Source organism: Amia ocellicauda, chromosome 1 (genome assembly GCF_036373705.1).
Source record: "Amia ocellicauda isolate fAmiCal2 chromosome 1, fAmiCal2.hap1, whole genome shotgun sequence".
Classification (NCBI taxonomy): domain Eukaryota; kingdom Metazoa; phylum Chordata; class Actinopteri; order Amiiformes; family Amiidae; genus Amia; species Amia ocellicauda.
The window spans coordinates 58,384,702-58,408,275 of NC_089850.1; the positions used below are offsets into that span (position 1 = coordinate 58,384,702).

At 52.4% G+C, this 23,574-nt stretch overlaps 1 protein-coding gene and 1 long non-coding RNA gene across 4 annotated transcripts; both read right to left on the bottom strand.

Annotated features, from left to right (window-relative positions):
- Positions 1-798: 798 nt before the first annotated feature.
- On the bottom strand, positions 799-14,372 carry prdm10 (PR domain containing 10). 2 transcript variants are annotated; one of them, XM_066710939.1, is made up of 23 exons: positions 14,342-14,372; positions 11,119-11,286; positions 10,460-10,621; positions 10,270-10,329; positions 9,973-10,077; positions 9,523-9,718; positions 9,164-9,405; positions 8,874-9,074; positions 8,717-8,789; positions 8,379-8,496; positions 8,163-8,283; positions 7,378-7,701; positions 6,104-6,451; positions 5,428-5,583; positions 4,907-5,086; positions 4,687-4,797; positions 4,235-4,435; positions 3,956-4,096; positions 3,496-3,663; positions 2,606-2,746; positions 2,288-2,468; positions 1,811-1,908; positions 799-1,540 (listed from the first exon to the last, which is right to left on the bottom strand). In XM_066710939.1, exons 2-23 carry the CDS (start codon positions 11,188-11,190, stop codon positions 1,349-1,351), a joined length of 3,591 nt encoding a protein of 1,196 aa, XP_066567036.1. In that variant the 5' UTR covers positions 11,191-11,286; positions 14,342-14,372; the 3' UTR covers positions 799-1,348. The 2 variants fall into 2 exon arrangements, with proteins under 2 accessions (XP_066567036.1, XP_066567028.1); XM_066710931.1 differs by having other exon boundaries at positions 14,250-14,361.
- An 859-nt stretch (positions 14,373-15,231) lies between these two features.
- On the bottom strand, positions 15,232-20,414 carry LOC136754808 (uncharacterized). Of its 2 annotated transcripts, XR_010817597.1 has the most exons (5): positions 20,327-20,414; positions 18,284-18,436; positions 17,916-18,021; positions 16,805-16,899; positions 15,232-16,602 (listed from the first exon to the last, which is right to left on the bottom strand). It is a non-coding gene; the product is annotated as an uncharacterized LOC136754808 (long non-coding RNA). The 2 variants fall into 2 exon arrangements; XR_010817598.1 differs by lacking the exon at positions 16,805-16,899 and having other exon boundaries at positions 15,233-16,602.
- Between the last annotated feature and the right edge of the window lie 3,160 nt (positions 20,415-23,574).

Sequence of the window (23,574 nt, forward strand, 5' to 3'; positions counted from 1 at the left end):
ACGATGACAAAATAAATACCGCAGGTTTTTCTTTCTTTATTCCTCCTTTTCTTAAGAATACAACTTTTTTATTTTTACATTGTACAAGTCCCTTCAGATCGCAGGATTCTCCACAAAATAAATATTTTTAAAAAGTGACATTGCTCCATCTTCTCCCGGAAAGAGACAGAGCAGCCTTAGGGCGCCGCTCTGAGAACAGCCTTCAGCGCCGTTATAGAGGGGGTTGAGGTGAAGGGCAGCTCCAGCGATGGCCACGCCACACCAACACGCAAGAAGGAGAGATCCCCATTCCCCCTGGATTATGTGTCCAATAAACAATATTTAAATCATTAGTTCGCTGAAAGAAGTGGCAAAGTAAGCGACAGGGAGAGACGAGGCTCCGGCACAGCGTGAGACAGAGACAGATGCGGAGAGTGAGAGGGGTGAGTTGTGAGAGAGATGCAGCTAAATTCGCACACGTAATAAATTCCGATTAAAACTCCCGACTCCAAAACTCTCTTCCGCCACAAAGGGTCCAACGGCCCGGGCTGCAGACAGAGAGGGGCCCCCTGCCGGGACAGAGGCTCCCGCTCGGCCCAGATACGCGTCTGCAGGTTTACAGGGGAACCCAAACGCCATCCCACACTAACTGGGCCCGGGTCAGCGCCAGAGGAGCCCGCGTTCCCGTCGCCCACATCGGTGCCACTGGCTTTTCCCTTTTCGTATGACAGACACCAAGAGGGACACAGGAAGGAAGAGGCGCACTGCGGGAGAGGAGGGAAGGGGTTTTTCTAGCAGCAGGAGAGGCAGGGACAGGGATAAAGGTACCAGGTTCTTTTTATTTAATACGCGTGTTTTCTCTCGGTGTGTTTGTTCTCCCCACACATTCCCAAAACCCCAGCAGACGCCGTGTCCTTCAGCGGGAACGACGCCGTGCCATAACGCACTGCTTCCCAGCCCCCACAATTCCAAGTCCAGTTGGAGGCGGAGTCTCTGAGGGTCACACTGTGGCAGCTCTGCTGAGAAATGAAGGGGCGGTACATGGGGACAGGGGACAGGGGACAGGGGACGCTATACCCCTTCACAAGTCTCTTGGGTTCCTGGTCTCAGTTCACGTGAAGCAGGATGTGCACAATATACATCAGCTGTCCAACTCGTTTCGTTTTGTTCCTTTTCATGAAAAAAAACATCACACTAATCCTTCTGCTAAAAAGAAAGGATTGCTTTTGTTCATTTGTCTCTCTCTCATCTCCCCCCGCTCCTCTTGCACAGCCCTCCCCCGGTCTCTGTGTGCGTGTGGCAGGGCGGGGAGAGTGCGCTCCCGTGGTCCCGAGGGGCCGTGCCAGGGGTCCGGGGCCGGGACTGGGGCTCAGGGCTTGGTGATGTGTACTTCGCTCGCCCCGCTGCCGTTGGTCGTGGTGGTGATGATGTACTGCGTGGCCGGCGGCTGACTGGCTGCCTGCTGCTCCAGCGCGTCGGGGTGCACGGAACCGGCGCCCTGCTGGCCGGAGCCCTGCTTCGGGTCCAGCTCCGCCTGGCCCTCCGAGATGACGTAGTGCGTCTGCGGGGACAGGGGACACGGACAGTGCGTCAGTGAGTGTGATGGTCAGCCAGTGTGCAGGTCAGTCAGTCAGCCGGTCGGTCGGTCAGTGCGTCAGCATATTGCATCACCCCACTGATAAATACAGTGCGTCAGCCAGCCAGTCGGTCGGTCGGTCGGTCGGTCGGCCAGTGTGTCAGCCAGCCAGTATATTGCATCACCCCACTGATAAATACACTTGCGGGCAGCACCATACTGCGAATGGGGTAACACATGCACACGCACACTGACCTGGGACACGGTCTTGACCTGGCCGCTGGTCACCGGTGGCCCCGCCTCTGTGATGACATACTGCGTTTGGGGCAGCGCCATCATCTGGATCTCTGAGGCTGGAGAGAGAGAGAGAGAGAGAGAGAGAGAGGTAGATTTCTACAGCCCAACACAGCCACTTCAGGCCTGCTGACCCAACCGCTCATGTGCAGCAGACCATGTGTACACAGTCCAATAAACACACAGCACAGTGTGTAGCGTGTACAGTGCGCGTACAGTGTGTAGTCGGGGCAGCAGGGTGACTCACAGTAAAATACTGTTTATTAGGTTAAGTATTTTACATTTACATTAATAAAAACAATTCAATTTTTTTTTTTTTAATACTTTTGATTAAAATCTTTAAAATCAATCCTTAAAATCACTTAAAAAAATTTAAAATCTTTGTGATTTTAACAAGAACTAAAACAATTAACTTTAAAATAAACGTGGGTGACTCACAGTAGCTCCGGTAGTTCCAGTTGCTGGGCAAGTACGCGTGCTGCACCGCCCCCTGCTGCTGGGACGAGGACGTCTGCAGGCCGTGGCTCTGAGCCAGCGCCACGGGGGTGACCGCCTGCAGCTGGGCGGGGCTGAGCTCCTGAGCCGCCTGGGAGGAGGGGCTGAGCGGCTGGCCCCCCACCTGCGGACCAATCAGGAACGAGAGCAGAGAGGGGGTGTTCAAAAACTCGGCCAAGCTGCTGCTCCCTCCCGCCTCGCTCCCTCCCTGCTCCCTCTCCCGCCTCCTCCCCCGCTCTCCCCAGCGTGCCGCCCCCTCACCTGCGCGCCGCCCTGCGTGGGGGTGTTGGCCTCCCCCACCTGGATGTGCTGCACCTGGATGGCGTGCTGCGTGTAGCTGTGCGGCTCGTGCAGTTGGCTCACGTCCACCGTGGAATGCTGGGAGGCGTGTGGGGAGGACGCCTGGGGGGGACAGGGAGGGGGACAGACGAGTCAAGGTCTGGTTGCCACAGGCCGAGAGACCAGAAGCAGACAGCGTCCCTGCCCAGAGAGGCCTCCTGCTGCCAGCCCTGCGGAGAGGCTGCTGCTGAGCCACACGGGGGCGCTGTGGCCCCACAAACCACACAAACCACTCATTTTAACTCAACATATTCGACTCAACCTCTGGATGATAAGAGGAGTTGCTTTTTATTCCAGGTCTGAAGGGAATGTCCTACTGAGAGACCTGAACCTTTTCACCCTGGAACAGAGGAGACTACGTGGGGACTTGATCCAAGTCCTCAAAATCATGAAAGGCATCGAGCACATCAAACCAGAGGAGCTTTTCCAGATCAGCAGGGACACACACACCCGGGGACACAAATGGAAATTGGGCTTCAAGGCATTCAAGACAGAAAACAGGAGACACTTCTTCAAACAGAGAGGCGTCACAATCTGAACAAACTCCCCAGCGATGTGGCTGAAGAGACAATTTGGGAACATTCAAAAACAGACTGGATAGGATCCTTTATAATAATAATAATTAAGAATAAAAACACAAAACAGTGTCCAATCGAGAGGAGGCCATTCGCCCCATCGTGCTTGTTTGGTGTCCATTAATAACTAAGTGATCAAGGTGGTCAGCTGGTAGCAAGCAGCCAATGAGCTGCAGACCTCACGCCCCCCTACCCTCGCCCCTAATGGCAGACGCCTGCGGCCCCCAGGGGTCTTACCGGGGCCACCTGGAGCACCTGCAGCTGGATGTGCTGCGGCTGGGCCAGCCCCCCGGCCTGGGACACGGGGATGTACTGGATGCGCTGGTAGTCCCCCTGGGGTGTCCTGTAGTCGGTGGTCAGGGTCTGGGACAGCTCCGTCATGGCCTGGGTCAGCAGGTCTGTGGTCTGGGGGAGGAACGCAGCACCAGTAACTTACCCATCATCGCTCACTCTAGGGGGGGGTGTATTCTGTTCTCTGTGTGCCAGTTTGTTCCGTGCATGTGTCTGCTGTCCTCTGTATGTGTGCCAGTCTGTACTCTGTGTGCCAGTACGTGTGTGCCAGTCTGTTCCATGTGCCAGTCTGTACTCTGTGCTGTGTGTCTGTATGCCAGTCATGTGTGCCAGTCATGTGTGCCAGTCTGTACGCTGTTCTGTGTGTGCCAGTCTGTACTCTGTGCTGTGTGTGTGGCTCTCTCACCACCACGGCCTCGGCGGTGGAGCCGTCGCTGGTGATGACCGGGGTGCTGCTAATGACAGCGGTGGTCAGGGGCGCCTGGATAGTGTTGGCCAGCTGGGCGAACTCAGGGTGCTTCTTCCGAATGTGCTGGACCATCTTCGTCTGCGGGGGGAGACACAGAGACACAGAGAGACAGGCAGTGAGGTGAGAGGAGGACACACCACCAGGGCTTCAAAACAAACTCTCTCATGCTGAATCAGGACTAGGAACAGAGACACAGAGACACAGACTCTCGCTCACCTTGCTGCTGTACTGTTTGGAGCAGTGCGGGCAGCAGACGGGCGCGGTGGCGATGGTGCCGGTCAGCTGGGTGTGGGTGCTCAGCATGGGGTCAGGCTCCCCCGGGCCGGCCGGACGCAGCTTCCTGATGCTGGGGGGCAGCTCGGCCCCCGGGTGGTTCTTCAGGATGTGGGCCTTGCGTTTACTGGCACTCTTGTACACCTGGAGGAAGACACACACACATCCAGCGAAACATTAGACGCGAGGACGAGGGTCTGAAGACAGGGGGACAGACAGAGAGAGACATGAGGAAAGAGTGCAGAGACAGTGAAGGAAGAGAGAGAGAGAGAGACAGGGGATGACAGACTGATAGGGTGGAAAACGGACGAGAGGACACAGGGAGACAGACTGAAGAAGGGAGGACAGGGAGACGGACAGACAGAGGGACCAGGCAGCGAGGCAGTGAGGGGCACCTTGTCGCAGTACTGGCAGAAGTAGTCTCTGTTGGGCTTGATGATGGGCAGCGTGAGCTCGGGCACCTCGTCGATGCGCATGTCAGGGTGCCGTTTGGACAGGTGGTTCACCTGGGGGGACAGGAGAGCCCAGTCAAGACACAGACGCACACAGACACACACAGACAATCTCTCTCTCTCTCTCTCTCTCTCTCTCTCTCTCTCTCTCTCTCTCTCTCACCAGCATGCCGCGCCGCCGGAAGCCCATCATACACAGGCGGCACTTGAACATGAAGCTCTCGAAGTCGGTGGACGGCACCTTCTGCTTCAGGCTCTTGGAGCGGTGAATGCGGTCGGCCTTCTTGGCCTCGCGCTCAGGGTTGTGCATCCTCTGCATGTGCTCCCGCAGCTTGTCCTTCCTCTGGGGGGGGGGATTATACATGCGTGTTATATAGTGTACTTTACATTTTTGTGTTGGCTTTTTTACTTTCCTTTTCATCATATTCATTTCTTCTCCTTCTACACGGTCTCTTTAACGGCCTCTGACTGGCTGTTCTTCAGATACTCCCCACTCCCTCCGTCCCGCTGCCCCTCCTCAGTTTCCACCTCTCGCGCTGCTTCCCTCCACCCTGCTGCTCTGCTGCTCCCCCTCCTGCATGCCGTCTCCTCCCTCACTCTCTTTCCCATCCCCTCTCTCATCTCTTCCTCCCCACCTCTGCCCTCTCCTCCCTCTCTCCCACCCCTCCCCTCCCCCCTGCTGACCTTGAACTGCTTGCCGCAGGTGGAGCACAGGAAGTCCTTGCGGTCGGAGTGGCGCAGCATGTGCAGGCGCAGCTTGTCGGGCCGGCAGAAGGCCTTGTCGCACTCGGTGCACTGGTAGATCTTCTCCGAGTGGAAGCTGCGCACGTGCTTCTTCACCTGAGGGGGCGCCGGCGAGATCGAGCGGGTTAACAGGGCCACGGCACAGCAGCGCGGTGCGGTGCCAGGGCTCCCAAACCTGCTCCTTGGGAACCCCTACCCTGCTGGTTTTTGGTCCAACTGAGCTCTCAATTACTAAATTGGGCCCTTAAATTGAACTAATTTGATTATATTTGACTTTAAATTGTGTAACCGATAAAAACTTGGTTCCTTAAGACAATTTCCTTATATAAATTGTTCACTTAACTTAAAACGCCTAATGTTAAAAATAATTAAAAGGCTCAGAGTTCATTAAATCAAGTGCTCAATTAAGTGATTGAGAGGCCGGTTAGATAATGGGTTTAAACTGAAACCCGTTTTTCCACTGGATTATAGTCCATCGGTGTCATTTCAATGTGAATTTACAGGAGTGTAACAGAGCGTCAGTGCAGTCGGAGAGTGGCACAGTGCGTCAGTGCAGTGGGTCAGCGGCACAGTGCGTCAGTGCGTTGCTCCCAGGGCCCCCGACCCCCCAGCTCACCTGTATGAAGTCGGTGAAGCGCTTCTTGCAGGAGGGGCAGGTGAAGTATCCGTCCACCAGGTGAATGGCCACGTGCTCCTTCAGCAGGTCCAGCCGGTCGAAGGACTCGGGGCAGAACAGGCAGGAGTAGGTCTTCTGGTCCGAGTGCAGGCGCAGGTGGCCCTCCAGGGCGGCGCTGCTCAGGAAGCCCTTGTTGCAGACGTGGCAGGTGAGCGGGCAGCTGCCGTCGCGGCCGTGGAAGCGCAGGTGCTGGTCCAGCTTGTCCTTGTCCCGGAACGCCTTGCCGCACTGGGAGCACTTGAAGGGCCGGAACGTCTTCCTGATGAACAGGTGCTGCAGCGCGGCGTTCTGGAGGGAGGGAGGGAGGGAGAGGAAGAGGAAGAGGAGGGTGGGAGAGAGGGAGAGGTGGATGGTAGAGAGAATGAAGAGGAGAATAGGAGAGGGGGATGGGAGAGAGTGAGAGGAAGGAAGAGGAGAATGGGGAGAGGGAGAGAAAAAATAGGGGTGGCAGAAGGGAAGGAGAGAATAGGGATGAGAGAGAGTGCAGAGGCACCAATAGAAAGAAAGTGAGAGCATCAGGAAAAGGGAGGCAGTGAAGTAGAGAAACAAAAAAGTGCAAGAGGAGGGGGCAGAGATGGAATGATGGAAACAGGGAGAGGGTGGAGGAGAGAGAGGGGGGGGATACATGAGAGAGGGGAAGAGGTAGCAGAGAGAGAGAGAGAGAGAGAGAGAGAATATGAACTGAGAAGGTCAGCCCCGTACACAGTCCGAGTGCATTTGTTTGTCGGAACGTCACAGAATGGAGGAGTCACCAAAAATGAAGAACAAATGGGACAATCAGAATCAAATGGCCAAAACAAAAAACCCAAGACATCCCAGATAAGACCATGACTGTCACCCTCCGGGGCGCAGGGTGTGAATGAATGACAGGATCGGGTCGATCCGCTCAGCCCTACCTGCAGGTCCATCTTCAGGAGGCAGAGAGAGAGATGGAGAGAGAGACAGACAGAACACGGAGGTCAAAGCAGCACAGCAAACTGCTTCCACGTCTTAGATGCTGTTCTGATTCTGTTCCATATGGAATCGACCTAGAATGGGCGTTTTGAACAACCCACCCCCCCAACATGGCTTACCCCCCCTCCGCCCACAGCCTCCCCGACCCCCACACGACACCACCGGCTAAGAACAGAACCCCGAGATCTGGAACGGCAGGGTTTCCGGTGTCGGATGCCGATTGGCTGGCTGGACCGCAGAGACGGACACAGGGGCCCTACCCGTATCCTCTTGGCCCGGCGCATGTCCTCGGGGGTCAGGTGGGGGTCGGCAGGGGGTGGCGCGGCCTGGCTGGTGTCATCCTTCGGGGGCTTGGGCGGCTCGTCGCTGGGCGGCGGTGGGGCGGCGGCGGGGTGCTCGGAGGGCGGGGCGGGCTCGCTGACGGGGGGCGGCTCGGCCGAGGGCGAGGGCGAGGGTGGGGGGTCACCCTGTGCGGCGGGGTCCGACTCGACCCCCGGGACCCCCAGCTCAGAACCCTTGAGCCCGTTTAAAGCCCCCTCTGGCCCCTCCACAAAGGGCATCTTCCCAGGGAACCCCAGCACCTCCTGCCAATCACAGAGTACAGTATTATTGTTGTTAAGCAGTAGTTGATGCCTCTATCTACGGTGAATTAAATTGCACACTAACACAGGAGAACCAGGTACAAATCACACGCATGACCAGATTAAATACACAAACCGCTTAAACAACACACTCGGATTTGGGTTGTGTACGGAATAAACACAGAGCGGCCGAGAGACAATACCCAGCAGTTCTGGCACTGAAATGGGCCCCTTGTCGTTGTATAATGCATGTCATTCCCACTGGCGTACATCTGCCCTCGAGCTCCCGCATGATCGATGCTTTCGGTCAGTACCGTACCGCTGCCTTGTCATTATGACATCACTGCATCCCGGCACTCGCCGCACCCTGCTCGTCTCTCCACACCGGCTGGCAGCGATCGCACGGCCCGGGTACCCGTGCTCTGCATTCATTGCATTTTGCCCTGTCCCCCCGGCCTGGGTACCTGCGCCCGCTCCTCGCTGCTCTCCGCCGGGGTGTCCAGCCGCATGAACTTGGGGGGGCGGCCCGGCCTCCTGCCCGGCCCGAACCGCTTCCGGCCCCGGCCTCGAGTGCGGCCCTTCGCTCTGGAGCAGCGGGAAGAGGGAGAGGGGCACAGTCAGACATGTCACGCGAGTCGAGATACAGCACGTGTGCGTGTGCGGCGTACAGTGTGTTGTACCGGCTGATGAAGTCCAGCTTGTCGTCGTGCATGTTGAGATGCTGCTGCAGCTGCTCGGAGCTCATGAAGCGCCGGTTGCACTCGTAGCACGGCCAGTTCTTCTCCTGCTCCCGCAGAACTGCGCAGCGCAGAGAGGGGGAGGGACAGAGAATTACAAGCTGAAGCAGAAATGACTTGCAAGCGCACCTAACTTTAGTCTCCCCTCGTTGCGGCATATAGTTCTGACAGGACCGGCCCAGCCCAGGGGACAGTGTGGCAGGTCATCCGCCGGGGCAGAGACGGCCCGCAGGCTCACGAGCAGCCACGACCGGCCGCTTCCACGGCGCGGAGCCCCTCACCTTTCCTCTCCTCCTCCGTGACGTCGTGGATCTTCTGGTGGACGAAGTCGGCATAGGAGGCGGCGTACCACACCTGAGAGAGGGAGAGCGGGGGTTAAACACACACAGTGCCAGCGTCCGGCCCCTCTGCCACAGCACGCCCCGCCGCCCTGCCCACCTTGAGCTCCTGCTTGGGCTCGATGTTCTTGATGGTGGTGTAGTACAGGTCCTTGCCGTACTGGTAGGCCACCAGGTTCTGCTCTAGGTGGTTCTGGGCGGGGCGGACGAACATCATCCAGTTGCAGCGCTCCTCGTCGGAGAGCTCCACCCACAGGCCATCCCCCTTCTCAACCTCCTTGCCCCCGTCCAGCAGGCACACCTGGGGGAGCAGAGGGCGGGCTGGGGTTAGAGATCGTGAACGGCACGGCACAGAACAGTGTAGACGGGGAGTGTGGCGCCAGCTCTTGCCTTGAGGTGGATGTACCCGTCCATCAGCTGGCTCTGGGCCACCAGGGGCCCCTCCACCGGGCCAAACTGCGTGCGCTTGGGGATGCGGCGCTTGGAGTAGACGCCGCCCAGGTAGCGGTCGATGTACAGCACCAGGGGCAGGCTGGCCCGGGCCTTGGACAGCACCTGTCGGTTAGCGATGGGGTGCAGGGGGCCGTGCTTCAGACACACCGAGGGGTGCGCGTTGTTACACTCCTCACACCCTGGACAGAGAGAGAGGGAGAGAGAGAGCGCAATTAGGCAGACGCAGAGAAAGTGCAGACCCCTTCTCTCGTTAGTGCCTCGGCCAATTCAACGAGTCGCTCGGGACAGACACTCACAGAGGTCGTGGGGGGTGAAAGGTCGCGGGGGCCCGGGCTCCCAGTCGTCCAGCTCGGAGTCGTCGCCCTCATCCTCGTCCTCCTCGTCGGAGTCCAGTGCCGAGTCCGCCATGCCCAGGGGCCCCAGGGGGCTGGAGGAGGAGCCCCCCACACTGGCCATGGAGGGCAGCGAGGAGTTGGACACGGACAGCGCCCCCTGTGAGATGACACGGTGGGAAACGGTGAGCTTTGGCCACAGACGCCTCGCACAGCGGTGCCACACAACACGGCTCAGTATCCAAGGTACTGGCACAAGGGGAATTCAGGGCAGGGGTGTGGCAGACTAAACACAGGAAGCGCTTCTGTGCGCAAAGAGTGGCGGGGGGCTGGAACAAGCTAGCCAGCCCGGTGTACCGAGTGGAGCTCCTTCTGGGTGTGACCTATCTGGGGCTCCGGCCCTGACACACTCACCGGGGGCACGGGCTCCAGGATGGCCTGTGGCGCCTCGGCCACATTACTGAGCACGTGCAGGTTGGCCGCGTTCACGTTCTGACCGCTGGGCAGCAGCACGGTCACCTGGGCGGAGAGAGAGGGAGGGAGGGAGGGAGAGGGTATGATTGAGTCTGCATGTGCTCAGTGCTGTGATGTGCGTGATTCACACAGTGCCGCACAGCTTCTTGTGGTGTCGAGTAACACACAACCCTGGCATTCAGGAGCGTCCAATGGTTCAGGTCAGTATAAAACCTCCCACCGGGGTCTGCGGCTCACCTGCTGTGTGGTCCCGTCCTGCTGGATGTACGCCACCTGCGGCTGATCGGCAAACACGGCCTGTGGAGAAGCACAGAGTCACGGTCACGCCTGGCACCTTCCAGGTCAGTCACCCATCTCTCCCTGCCCTCTTCCTCCCATCCCTCTCCCTGCCCCTCACACTCTTCCTCCCGTCCCTCTCCCTGCTCACCTGTGTGCCGTCTGCAGGGTGTATGTAGACCAGCGTGTGTTCGGCAGACTCCACCGACGTGTAGGAACTGCCGTCCGCCGTGTAGACCACCTGTGGCTGGGGCCGGTCCTGCTGCTCCCCACTGTACACGATCTGAGCCACCGCCGTGCCCTCGAAGTGCACCTGTGGAGAGGGAGAGAGAGAGAGAGAAAGAGAAAGATGATTTTAAACCCCGTCTGCCTTCGGCCACCCTTAGGCTGTGTCTTCTACAACACTGCTGCAGCCCTGATCCGCCCAGACCCCACACAGGGCTGTCACACCTCCGGCAGTTTTCCGTTTAAGACAATCCACAGGCAACCAGCAAGGAGCCGATTAGAAAACAATATGGTCTGAAATGGTTCTAGCCTTCATTTCATTTCGCCAACATGCGACTCAATTCCTATTGTTCTGTACAGACCCAGGGCAATCATGTCTCAGCAGATTAAGGACACATTCAGTTTGGTCAGTAATACAAGCGTGGACACACACGCGCACACACGCGCACAAACACACCTAATAGACTCTCTCACACACACAACAAACAGACTCTGACACAGACGCTCAGTCACACAAACAGGACACACATACACTCCTGCAGACATTCCACACAGACGCACACGCACACGCTCTCCCGCACAGACCTGCGTGGTGTTGCCAGCCTCGTTGTCGGGGGCCTGGCTCCACACGTGGGGGGGCTCCTGCTTGGTCTCCATGGCGACACCCCACAGGCACGCTCACTGCAGTCCTGCTACCTTCGCCGGCTCACCACGCGCCCGCACACACATGAGGGGCGTTTTGGGGGGGGGAACCTGATAGGAGGGAGGGAGTGAAGGGAAAAAACAACACACGGGTCAGTACAGCACGGCTTTTCATCACGCGCCGCTAATCAAGCGTTCGCCCAGAGCGGCAGCACACACGGACCTGTGGAGCCACCGGGAGGGAGAAACTCAACAATGATACAGAGCGCCAACTTTGCGAAGGCTGCGCTCGATCAGCAGCCAGACACTCACCCTGCCCGGCGCCGGTCAACCGGTGACCTCGCCAAGAGGCCAGCTGCGGCCGGACGGGCAGAAAACCGGCCCCTTGCCCTGGAATAAGGCATGCGTTCGGACCCATTAAGTAATTGGAAACCATTAAGTGATTGAAGCCTCGGTCGGGAGAGCAGTCAGTAGCCCTTTAAGAGGATTTTATCATCATTGATCGGTCCAGTTGACGGCTTTATTCCAGGGCGGTTTATAATTAACGCAGCTGCATCTATAGGACGGGCCGTCGCGGCCTGTAAAACAAGATGCACGGAGAAGAGGGATCCACAGAAATGGGACATGGACCAGCGTGTCCGACGACAGGGGAGACATGAATACAGCACAAGTCACAGTGTGAGCCACTCCAGGGATTAAGTGGTGGGATTACTTCGTCCTACAGCGAGACAGCTGCTGCTCTGGACGCCCCTATTCAGAAAACACCTGTGTAGTCCCCCCAGTCCTGCCCCTCTCTACTGGGCCACCACGGCTCTGAACATCCAGAGAGCAGATTTATTTAGTGCCACTAGTGGGATGTGTAGCATCCTGTCAATACAGTTGGTTTTACACACAGTTACATTGTCTCACCAGGCTGGACGCTTGGCTGGAAGGGTCACATGATGTAAGTTCAAGGGCAGATTACAGGGTAAAACTTGATGCCGTGGAATCTGCTCTTAAATAAGTCTGTTCACGGACCTAAACAGCCCAGTCTGCCCCCGTGTTTCCACTCAATTATACTGAGGAAATGTTTAATGAGCAGTAACTCATGTATACAAGTCATATTAAAGCTAAAATGTCATAAGTTCCTTCTTTTAATAAGGTCACACATAAGATAATGTCAGGTTCATCTGAAATTGGTTTTCTGCCGCCTCAGTCGCATAAATTGCATTTAAGTGCAATTGTTAGAAAAATGGATTTGCAGCAAATGAATAGAAACAGGATTAGAACGAGATCATTAGATTCTATTCTATCAATAGTGAGGACATAAGCCAGATCAATACTGTTTTGATTTTTGTAAGTGATTACATTCCATTGAAGTACTACTTCTAATTGTGTTTTTTTAAATATTTGTCTCCAAGTTTCCAGGTGTGAGTTTAATTTAATCCCTTGTTATTATAATCTTAACGGGCCTACGGGTCTGCGAGTGTAAGACGTGCTGTAATCCTCTGCCCCGCACACAAACCCTCCATGCTGTGTAACTTTCTCCAGAACGCCTCCGTGGCCTTGAATGTTTACAAAGCAGCGGCGCTTCTCAATTTGATTAAGGGCATCAGCCACATCAATCGATACATACACGGATAAATTCATACATGTCAGCGAGCCGGACAACAACAGAAGCCAGGATGCCGTTTCAGGATTATTACTATCCGAAGCAGTGTGACAATTTACACGTGCGACACTTGTGTAGTGCCGTTTGTACACCACCTCACACTCACACAAGCATTGGGAGAAATGCTGCTCACAGGGTGTTCAATATGGTGTAGTTGATCGATCACTGTATCCTGATAGGAGAGACTGAATACTCCACTGTCTCTCCTGATTGGCCCTGATCATCACAGAGGTGTGCCATGGGACTCCGGGCCAAGAACAGGTTTGTGACCTTATCGCATTATATGACATTGAAGGAAAATACTCTGATACTATACCAAGTATGATTGGTCATAATTGCCAATAGGGCTTCTACTTATAATTAATTATTATAATAATAAATAAAACACTGGGGTGAAAGGTCCTTATTTAGAGCTTACAAACGGATTCCTCTAAATGATAGCGAGGCCACATCCACTTTCCTGGTGCAAATAACACTGTGTATGGAAATGATGTGGCTATAAATAATATTGATACGGTACGTGTTTATATTTTGAGATGCAGTTGCCAGGCAATGCATGTATATTTTCCTCCTGGGATTTCATCAAGGCTTCCTAACCCAATTATGAATGCATTATTATATGTCCATTAAATTGCAATGTGAAATCACAGAATCAAATAAATCACGCTGCTGCTGCTGGGTATAAGGCTGGAAGGATGGAGGGGTCTGTGTTTTCAGTGCATTGGTATTTTGATGTGAGCAGGACTCGAATAAACAAGTAAAGAAATAAACGCACCGGTGCATAAGCACGCACGCAAAAGCACCTTCCCAGCCCCGACACACGACTCGCCCGGGACGGTCAGTCTAATCGGGCGGTGGGGGAAAGAGGGGACCGGGGGCGAAATGAGCCACAGCCGCCCGGGGAGAAAGGCAGTCAAAAACACGGCGGGGCAGATTTATCGAGGGCTTTCGGGAAACGCCGAGGGTTTTCATTGGAGGGGGACACGCCGGCCTGGGGTAATATCGATCCGATTACCCCCCTGTTTGACCCCTCAGGTTGTGAGTTCCAGCCGGACCATACCAACCCTGCACCCGCGGAAACCCGGGAACGGAGCGCGGCGCGACACCCGCCTCAGCGCCCGTAACGCAGACGCCGAGGCTGGGCCGCCGCTCGGGAACCGTGGCCCGGTCCGCATAACCCGGCGGGCTGGGTTTCCACGCCCGTCCCGGCGCGGTTTGGGCCCGGAGGGTTTGGCGGAGACCCACCCGTCCCCCCTCCTGGTTGCGCCCAGCCCGGCTCTGCCGCAGAACAAGGAAGAAGGCGCACCATTTTGGGTGGGACTAAACAACAACAGCCGCCTTCCGAAGAGACCCCCCGGAATATTTCTTTTCTCCCCGAGGACGGAAAGCGACGAGCGGCCGCGGAAGCCGAACAGATACTTACAATTAGGTACCCCGGCGGCGCGACTTCGGCTTTGGCTCGGAGATCGGCGGCGAAATTTGGGTTTTTAATGGAAATGGCCAAGTGGGTCTCACCTCGGAATGGTAGCTGCAGAGATGGCCGCATTGCATATATTAGCATAATCTGCCTGGCAACGGACGGGGAGCCGGGTCGCGATTGGTGGAGGGACTCGGCGTGCGGGCTTCGCGTTTCATAATTGAACGTGTTGGGGTTGTGAGTCAGAAGAAGAAGAAAAACACGCGTCGCCCGTTTTATGCTGAAATCTGTGCTTTTTACGCAACATGGTCGAGCGCTGTGTTGAGTTAGTATTTTGGGGTATCTTTAAACAAAATAAAGGATTCAAAATGTCTGCTGTGGGAATCGACCAATCGCTTTCTTCCGCCATTCCCCGTCGGCCAATCAGAAAAAAGAAGTGGCTGTGTGCGGGCCAATCAGACTCGGTCTCTCTGTCTTTGGAGGATGTGTTTATGACGACAGGGCCGGGGCCTGCGCTCCATGTGTTCGTAACAAGATTATTATGAATTCCCCCGTCTGTGTCTGTGGATGTCAAACACATCCCCCCCGACCCTTTCTGCATCGCCAAAGTAGATTACAGTGAAAGAAAACCTATTCATCTAAAATCAGAGAAGAATGCACAATAAACATGTTACAAGCCCCTCAATCTGGTCTCTCTGACCTTTCGTGTCAGCTCTTATACTGAATATAATATGAGCATGAACACAGCTTTTCAGGTTCCATAAACAAGAGAGAGCCATGTTTTTCAGATAATCTTTTGTTTCCTCCATTTACGATATAATATGGCACCCACACAATAAAGTACGATCGACAGTGAACTAGCCTGTCAACGGCCTTGTTTCTCTTTCCCTGACCACCCCTCTCCTCTCGCTCTCATCTCCCTCCCATCCACTTATCTTGCCACATGAGAAAATCAAGTCAAATAATCAGATATAAAAGCTTTTTATTTATTTTTTTACAGGGACCATTTATAATTCCCTGTAACAGGGAGCTGCTGGGTATTTTACCTCATCAAGCCCCTCAGGAGAAGATGTACCATCTCTAATTGCATGTAATAATGCTGTTTTATCAGTGTCTCCAAACTCCTACCAATTGATAACCTCATAAAATACATCACAATTGATAGCCTTAAATAACTAACTCCCCAAGCTTTATATTTAAAAGCATTACACTGTCGTATTAAAATAGCAACAGGCATAATAATTCTCTCAATGAACCAGGGAAGTATTGAAAGCATAAAAAGGCACAATTACAGTTAATGATTTGGATCGTGAGTCCCCTTGTGTAAAGGGTCGATTCACTCCTGCATCTCGAGTAAACGAGGATGACCGACGTGCCGTTGTTTCCTGGACTCGGCTCTGATCGGACCTGGCCAGGCATACCAGCCTGCAATGGTCTACCTCTCCTACAGTCCTTCCTTCAGAGCCAGGCGTGTGTGTAGCCTGTAGTCTCTGTCCCCGGGGAGGCGCTGAGGGGCAGACAGAGACATGTTCCCGGTGGTCTCGCCAGCGCAGTGTCGCGTAGGCCTGCCATGATCCTGAGGAGCATCTGCCTTTACTCTTTCACCATACAATACACACACACACACACACACGTGTTCCTCTCCTCCTGCCCCCACCCCGGCTGCAGAACTAGGTCACATCTCTCATAGCGTGAGAGATGGGCCGACAGTTTCGCTTCAGTTCCGTCTGCGGATTCCGAACAGGACGTGCAACGCCGTCCAAGATCCGCCCGCTGCGAAATAGCTCTCCCAGCCAGCTACTCCGGGACTGCTCTCCCTGAGCTGGTGAGAGAGGGGCGGGGGGGGCGGAGTGGAGGTCAACCTCAGCACAGTCCCGCAGCCCCCTGATAAAAAAATCTGGTCCTAGAAGTTCGTGATCCTTTTTATGCTTTGCGTTTTGCCCCCCCCTTAAGGACTTGACTTAAACCCAGTAGTCATTACTTATATAACTGCTGACTCCAGCCCTCTCTCCCAGGTCTTCAACAGGTTGTGGATTGTAGAGCCTGGGAAACCCTGCAGGACTCAGCCCCCCCAGGACCAGACAGACAGACAGACAGAGACACTCTTGGAGCCCCACACAGCATTACTGAGAGACGGCTGGATTCTCTGCCCATCGTCACAGCTTTAGGGTTGGGGGTGAAACACGGCCCCTAGGGGGACTGATATAGTGAACAGGCAGAGGGGAAAGTAGATGGAGAGAAGTCTTAGGACTCAGGGTAGAGCAGACACAAGCCAGTGTCCAGGCTGTGCCCCCTGCTGCCGATGTGAGATACTGCACCCACCACTCCATGCACAGCAGCCACCCAATAAAGCGACCGTCTAGTAAAGCCAAGAGAAACAATAGGTTTGTTAACGTTAACCTTAAAATAAACTTTAAAAAAACACACACACATTAGCGAAGCATCAAACCTTAGCTTCCTTGCTGGATGTCACATTGGTAATAAAATATAAACTGATGCGACTCTGAAACACAGATTTTCAACCTGCAACGAATCCACAGAGACACTGGAACGACCTTCACCCGAGTTATTGATATCCATCACCATCCTGGCAGAGGACCCCGTCCGACACACGTGTGAACAGCCGATTGGCGGAGCAGGGAGCGTCTGTGCACATCTGGACAACATTGTAAAACCGGGATCAATGTCTGGCCCTGACTGACTGCTACAGTGGGATGGGTTTTATTTGTTCGCCCGCAGTTTGCACATGCTGTCTGCTATTTATTTGTATTAGTTACTGTGTGCTCAGACTCACGGGGCCCTTATTGAGCCTGCACAGTTGTTCACCTCCCTCCAGTCTAAACCATCAACCCCTGCTGTTGTTTACCAGAGAAAATTGGTTTGTTCCACAGACCCAGATTAGCACTAGTCTTGGGCCACCTCTATTTCAGAGAGGGTAACTAAAACCAGCAGCAAGTGCATTTACACACAATGGGAACAGAGTCTTGTATTGTTCCACAGAGTTAATTGTGTCTCTCTGTGACCAATACAGGCAAACAACAGCACCACAATGTATCCTTGTAGAAGAATTGCCTTAGGCGTGCAGTCTGTGTTTTGGTCTCTCAGTTATCTGTGGAAACGCCCTTCCTGTGCACATTGGACTTTTCCTCTCTGGGTGGAACTCGGGCTGGCGGGTGGGGGGGTTGTGAGTCAGACAGGAAGCTGCGGTCACACCGGGCTATTTTGAACAGGTAGCACATTCCCCGGCACGGCCCAGGGGTCTGACCCGTGCTGCTCAGGTGTGTTTGGGACCGGCTGCAGGCCTGACACACGCCCTGCTCCGACTCATATTTACTCGCACTTCACCAAAGCTGATTCACAGCTGCTGGAGGATCTTAGTAATGGTTCCCAGCACTGCTACCGGGTTAATGTTCACATTTACAACACGACCACAATTTTTGACTTCCTAATCACTTGGCACAGAGGCCAGCCCTACTGCAGTTTGGTAAAAAAAATACCCTGAAGCAGCGATTTCCAAAGACACTGAGCAGAGATGCGGTTAATCAATTAAGGAAGCTTCAATTATTGAAGTGTTCCGAGTGCTCGAGCGGTACTGGGGTGCGTCCCTAATGATTTCCAGATGGAATCTACCCACAGAACCTGTGAACAGAATGAATAGGTTATAAAACATACCGGAATGGGCTCCTTCCAGGGCCGAGATTGGACAGCCCTCTATGAGGTCACTGTAGTGGGAGGGGCCACAGTCTCTTCTGCTGCTTCCATGCAAAACGTCAGCAACCTGATGCAAAGGGGATTAGTCAATATGTGCTCCAGGCAGGTGGGGAGCAATGGAGAAAGATCTAGCAAACCCAGCGCACAGGACCTCCACCACACTGGGATAGAGTAGGTTTGCTGTTTTTTGGGGGGAAAGACTCCAAGTGTTTTTGGAAGTCCAAGCTGGCAGTGCTGAAACCAGGTCCTGAGTCTGGTGAAAGCCCACCGTGCCCTCACCTCAAGTGCCCTTCCCATTGTAGCAGAAGTCAAGGAGCACACCCTCCTACCAGACTGGAGCATTAGCCTGCGGGCAGTAGAGCTCATCCTGCTGTGTCAGGCCAGCCGCTGCACAACTGCCAAGCACAGAGACACGTACTGGGAGGTAAATGAGCCAATTAGGGACCAGTGAGGGTGTGGCCCTGCCCAAATCAATGCGTGCCCTATAAAAGGAAAAGAAATCACTGCTTAAAACAGGACTATACAGACACAGCACAGAGTTTAACAGACTGGAACCAGAACAAAAGACTGCACAGCACGTTATTGAAAGATCACAGTACAGAAGTGCATGTCAAACTGAGGCACTGGGATGGAATGGGATTGTAGCTGTGAAAGGAGCTCTAGCCACTTACCCAGCATGCAATCTGTCCAATAGCCCTCTTCACAAAGGATTCTCCAGAGCACTAAACAGTGCATGTGTGAAGTACAGTATCTGTGAACCATTAGGCACAGAGGAGAGATAGTGAAGCCTTGTGCTCAGCGAGATTACTGCTCTGTGTAACCACTAACCCCCCACCCAATGAAGGACGCAGAAGGGCAGAGATTGAGAAGACATTTGTTAGGTTCTGTACAAGAGGATCCAGGACAATGGCAGCCAGCAGGACAGAGGTGGGTGGTTTTGGTTCCTGCAGAGATTTGTCTGGAACATGCTAGATCATTCATTTCTACAGAGGGTGTTGCAAGGCGCTACTGTCTGTAGGGAGGGGGAAATCCAGACTTGCGAAATAGAAGCCAGACGAGACGAGGGTTCGAAAACTGCCCGAGATTTGCCAAGTTTGACTTCCTGGCATTAGTGAAATCAGCACTAAAAGCACACTGCCATTCAGCACGTCTCACTCGGAGGTCTGGAAGCCTTTCCTCAAACAGGCTGACGCAGAGCAGGCCATTACTCCGGGGTGCAGCCAGGAGAGAGAGCAAGCCAGGACCCGACTGACCGACCGACCGACCGACCGACCAACAGCTAGGAAGAGGGAGGCGACCTTGAACAGATCACATTAAGCAGAGGAGGATAAACCCCATGACATCCAGCGAGTCCAGACCCTGCAGATTAACACCCATTAATGTGATCAACGCGAGCCACGCATTACCCACGAACACAACCCACAGATCAGGAACTAGCCGGGAATGAAGAAGTACAGACAGACCATAGTGCTTAAAGCATACATTTACACTAGATCTGTATGGCAGAGGAGTTTAGTCTATTAGAAACCAGAGCCTTTAAAACAGGCTCGGCATTTCATTCCTTAACACGGACAGATTTACAGTCTGGTCCAGATTTAGGAATGACGCTGGGGTACAGAACTGTCCAGAAGTTCAAGCAAGAACTAATAAGTAGAAAACTTCCATTAAAACCCATTTAGTTCCCAGCAGACCACAAACCAGGACTGATGAGCAGTAGTCAGGCAGAGACATGTAAAGCATTCTGCCAATAACACACAGCAAATCCATTCCTGCAACAAGTTAAGGTGCCAAGATTTGTGGAAGGCCACTGAAGTGAAACCAGGATCATTAAAGCCTCCTTAATGGAAGATTGAAGTATAAGGGGTGTTAGGTTATAAATAAAGGCATTTTAAAAGCCATTCCATTTAAATTGGAATCTAAAAAGCAAAAGCCACAAGAAGAGAAACTGAATATAAAACAGTGGCTTTCATTCCTACACAAAGAGTCACAGTGACCACAGACCCGGATCTTCAAAACCAGCTACTGCCTGCATTCCAGCTCATATACTCCTCGCACAGCCGCCCCCAGGCCCAGCCCTCTCGCTGAGCTCTGAGGCTTGCGATTGGACAGCAATTAAGAGCTCCACCTGGTACCCCTCAATACCCCACCCACACTGGTCAGACCCGGATTGTTACAAGTTCTTCCAACACATCAAGACTTTGACCCAGACAGTGACTGGTGCACACATTTCTCAATCCCCGAGTGGGTTAATAAACAGGATAACTGGTCTAATCCATGCACGAATGATGACCCAATCATTGACAAGGAACATAGACAGCTAAGAGCTTGTCAACCATGTACCTTCTCGTTTAAACCCTAGCTTTGACCCCCACCTCGTCAACATTAATCTCCTCATGCTCCATCCTTGGTAGGTCTCCGTCCAATCTGTTCCGCTCCTCTGCGGATGTCTTTCGATACAAGCAGCTGTTAAATTAGTCATCGTAATGAATACAAAGTTGAGTTTGCTCATAGCTGTAGTGCAAGACTGTCTCTGGTGTGAAGGCCATAATTAACCAGGGGATTGTAAACCCAGCACTTTGAAACCGCTTACTTTCATCGCCACTACTGACAGTGACCGGGCTTACAGGGGAGCTCATTAAGTGTGAGGCGGGTTAATTGCTCTCTCCCACACCCACTCACCTGGTAACGAGGTCCACAAATCCTGCATTACAACCGAGCTGGTTCAATACATTTCCTGTTTAATTCACACTTATACTTGTTCTCTTGCTCATGAAACTGTTTGGTTAATGTTTCTATAAAAACATACACATGCAGAGAGAGAGAGAGAAAGAAAGAAAACTTTCAGATGTATCAAACGTTTTAAATCAGTAATACGGTGGCGTCTTCTGGTTTTCACTCAAGCTGCTCTTAATTAGTCAATTAAAGTTAAAATAAAGTTAAATAATTGGTCTAAATTAAACAACCTGTTTCATATTTAGTTTCATAAATATTGTTTATGAAGCTGTATTATACTCTATCGCTATGACATTTACTGATTGTTCATCCTAGCAAATATGAGGCAATATTCCAGGACTGAAACAAATTAAAAGCAGGGCTCAGATACGAGATTCCTTTGGAGTAGGACATTGGTGGCCTGTTCTGCAAGTGCCACCATCTTGCAGCTTTTACAGGTCTCTCTAAATCACCAATCACTGGATGCCTGGGAACACAGGGACACTTTGATGAATTAAGACCCATGATTGACTCAATTAAGCAGTTAATGATCTGGATAAAACAAAACCTGCAGGCCCTGCGGCTCTCTGGGCCTAGTGTTGGCCATCCCTGGAGTAGGATATCAGCACCACGTGTTTGAGCATGAATAATGTAGTGTGTCTTGGACGTTTCTGCTGGTGTGATCGCTGTTCCGTGATATAAGACGCATTATAGAGAAAGATATAATGGATAATTAGGTACAGTTTAATGAAGACTGCCCCCATGCTTCACATTGCAGTGGGGATTACAGAGATATTGTCATTTATTTTAGGAATAACGTTTATTTTAGTGTCTCGGATTTAAAACCTTAAGGTGAGGCCCATTCCCCAGGCCTGCTCAGGACGGGGTGGATGGGGGTGTGGGTAATTTTACCATGGTCGTTAGGATAAGGGCATTTGGTTGTGTGACTGATTGTACATATTCGTAGAGAAACACGTTTAAAATGGGTTGTGTTTTTTAATCTTTTCAATTAAATACAAAATACATTTACCCTATCTAGACCGAATCAGTCCGACATAATCAACACAAACAACTTGCTTCCGGGTAGAAAGCTCACTTCCAGCAGCGTTTGATTGAGTAGCGAATTGGTTTGACCCTGGAATTTTACAATCAATCAATCAATCAATCAATCAATTAAGTAAAAGGCGACTGATATATCGTGTAGACGGGATTCGAAGACATGTTTCGGAGGTAATTTTTGGTATGCACCCTTTATACGCAACATATATAGTATGTATAGTCTAAAAACTGAACCTTTAGGACATAAATGAACATGTCACTCGGTCATGATGTCCGTACAGCAGCTGATCTGGTCTTTAATTCTGTCTCACAGTATTTAAGGAGGCCCTCTGTTCAGTGTAAGGGGCTGCAGAGCCGGAGAGTCTCAGGCAGGGACAGGCGGGAGACGTTCACCAGCACATCCAGGGCCGAGCAGCACTGTGTTTACAGTGTGAGGTTTTTCAAGTGGAGTTTATATGAACAATAAAACCACCAGCTGGTCCAAGTCACTTACTTTGTTATTGTGACTCAAGATGCATCAGCCACAGGCCAGCGGCTCCTCGGAGATGTGTGTGTGTGTGTGGGCACTCCAGGCACCCACAAATGTAAGCAGTGCATCTGATTTAGATATGTTATCCCTTTTCTCTAGTCCTAGGCCCTTTCTTCCCCAATATATATCACTCACTTTCCTGGCAATAGAACCACAGAAATAAAACATATTTTTATGTATTGGTTAGCAGTCACACTTATCCAGGGCGAAGTACAGTTTACACAATCAGCATTTTAAGCATCACAGAAGTGCAGGACGTTTTCCTGGACGTTGCTCTTTAAGTTGCTTGTTGGATTTTTGTTTGGATTTCACAGTTTTTTTCAACAACAAAAGAAGATCATCAAATCAACAACAACAACAACAATAATTTAGCAGATGCTTATTCAAACCCGCTTACAGAGACTTAGGGGGTTAACCCAGGAGACGGAACCCGCACCGCAGAGTCGCTGAACAGGGTGTGACCTCTCCAGGGACGGGTCGGTGACTCTCAGGGGGACAGGGGAGCCAGTAGGGGAGCTGGGCTCAGACGTGGGAGCTTCATTCAGCCCCTGAGTGTCCACCGCTGGGCTGTAGTCTCCTGATATCAGACCTGAGCTCTCCGTCTTCCCCACAGTGGCCCCTCTTTGGCAGGGCAGTGTCCGCCGGGCATCCTGCGCGGTCTGGGCCAGGCCTGGCTCTGTGCCGCTCAGTGCTCCCCAGGGCTGCCAGCTGAAATCAATCACTGATCTGGATTGCAATTTAAAAGATACGTTCAAAGGCATCGATTTATAAGCTGTTTTTCTTCGTCTGCTCGTTTCATATCATATCATTACATCGTTTTCAAGGACAAAACGTTATGAAATATTTGAAATCCTGTATAAACACACAACGTCTCAGACTCGTATTTCCTCTGTACCAATTTTCTGTGGATTTAAAGCTTTGCAAAGGAAAGCCCAGTTTGCTGCCAAATTGATTCCTGTGCCCCCACTGCAGCAGTCCGCATGATGAGAAAATGACACTTTCATAGACAGGCCCGTAATGATACTGAAGCTCCTGTAAAGCATCGTTCTCACACTGTGCTGATGCAATGTGGAGCTCGGTGTGAACGGCAGGGTTGGCCGATTTAAAATCTCTTCAAAAGATTTAATTAGAAAATACATCTATTTGATATAAATACACAATAAGCAAATTTGAGAAAGGTTGTATCGTCACAACTCTGCACTAAACTTCGGTCTACAATGGATATTAAATACCTGATTCCATATACAGCAATAATTAGCTTTTTTCCATATATTCTTTTAATAATGATTTGGTTTAGTATAATTATTCACAAACCTGCAC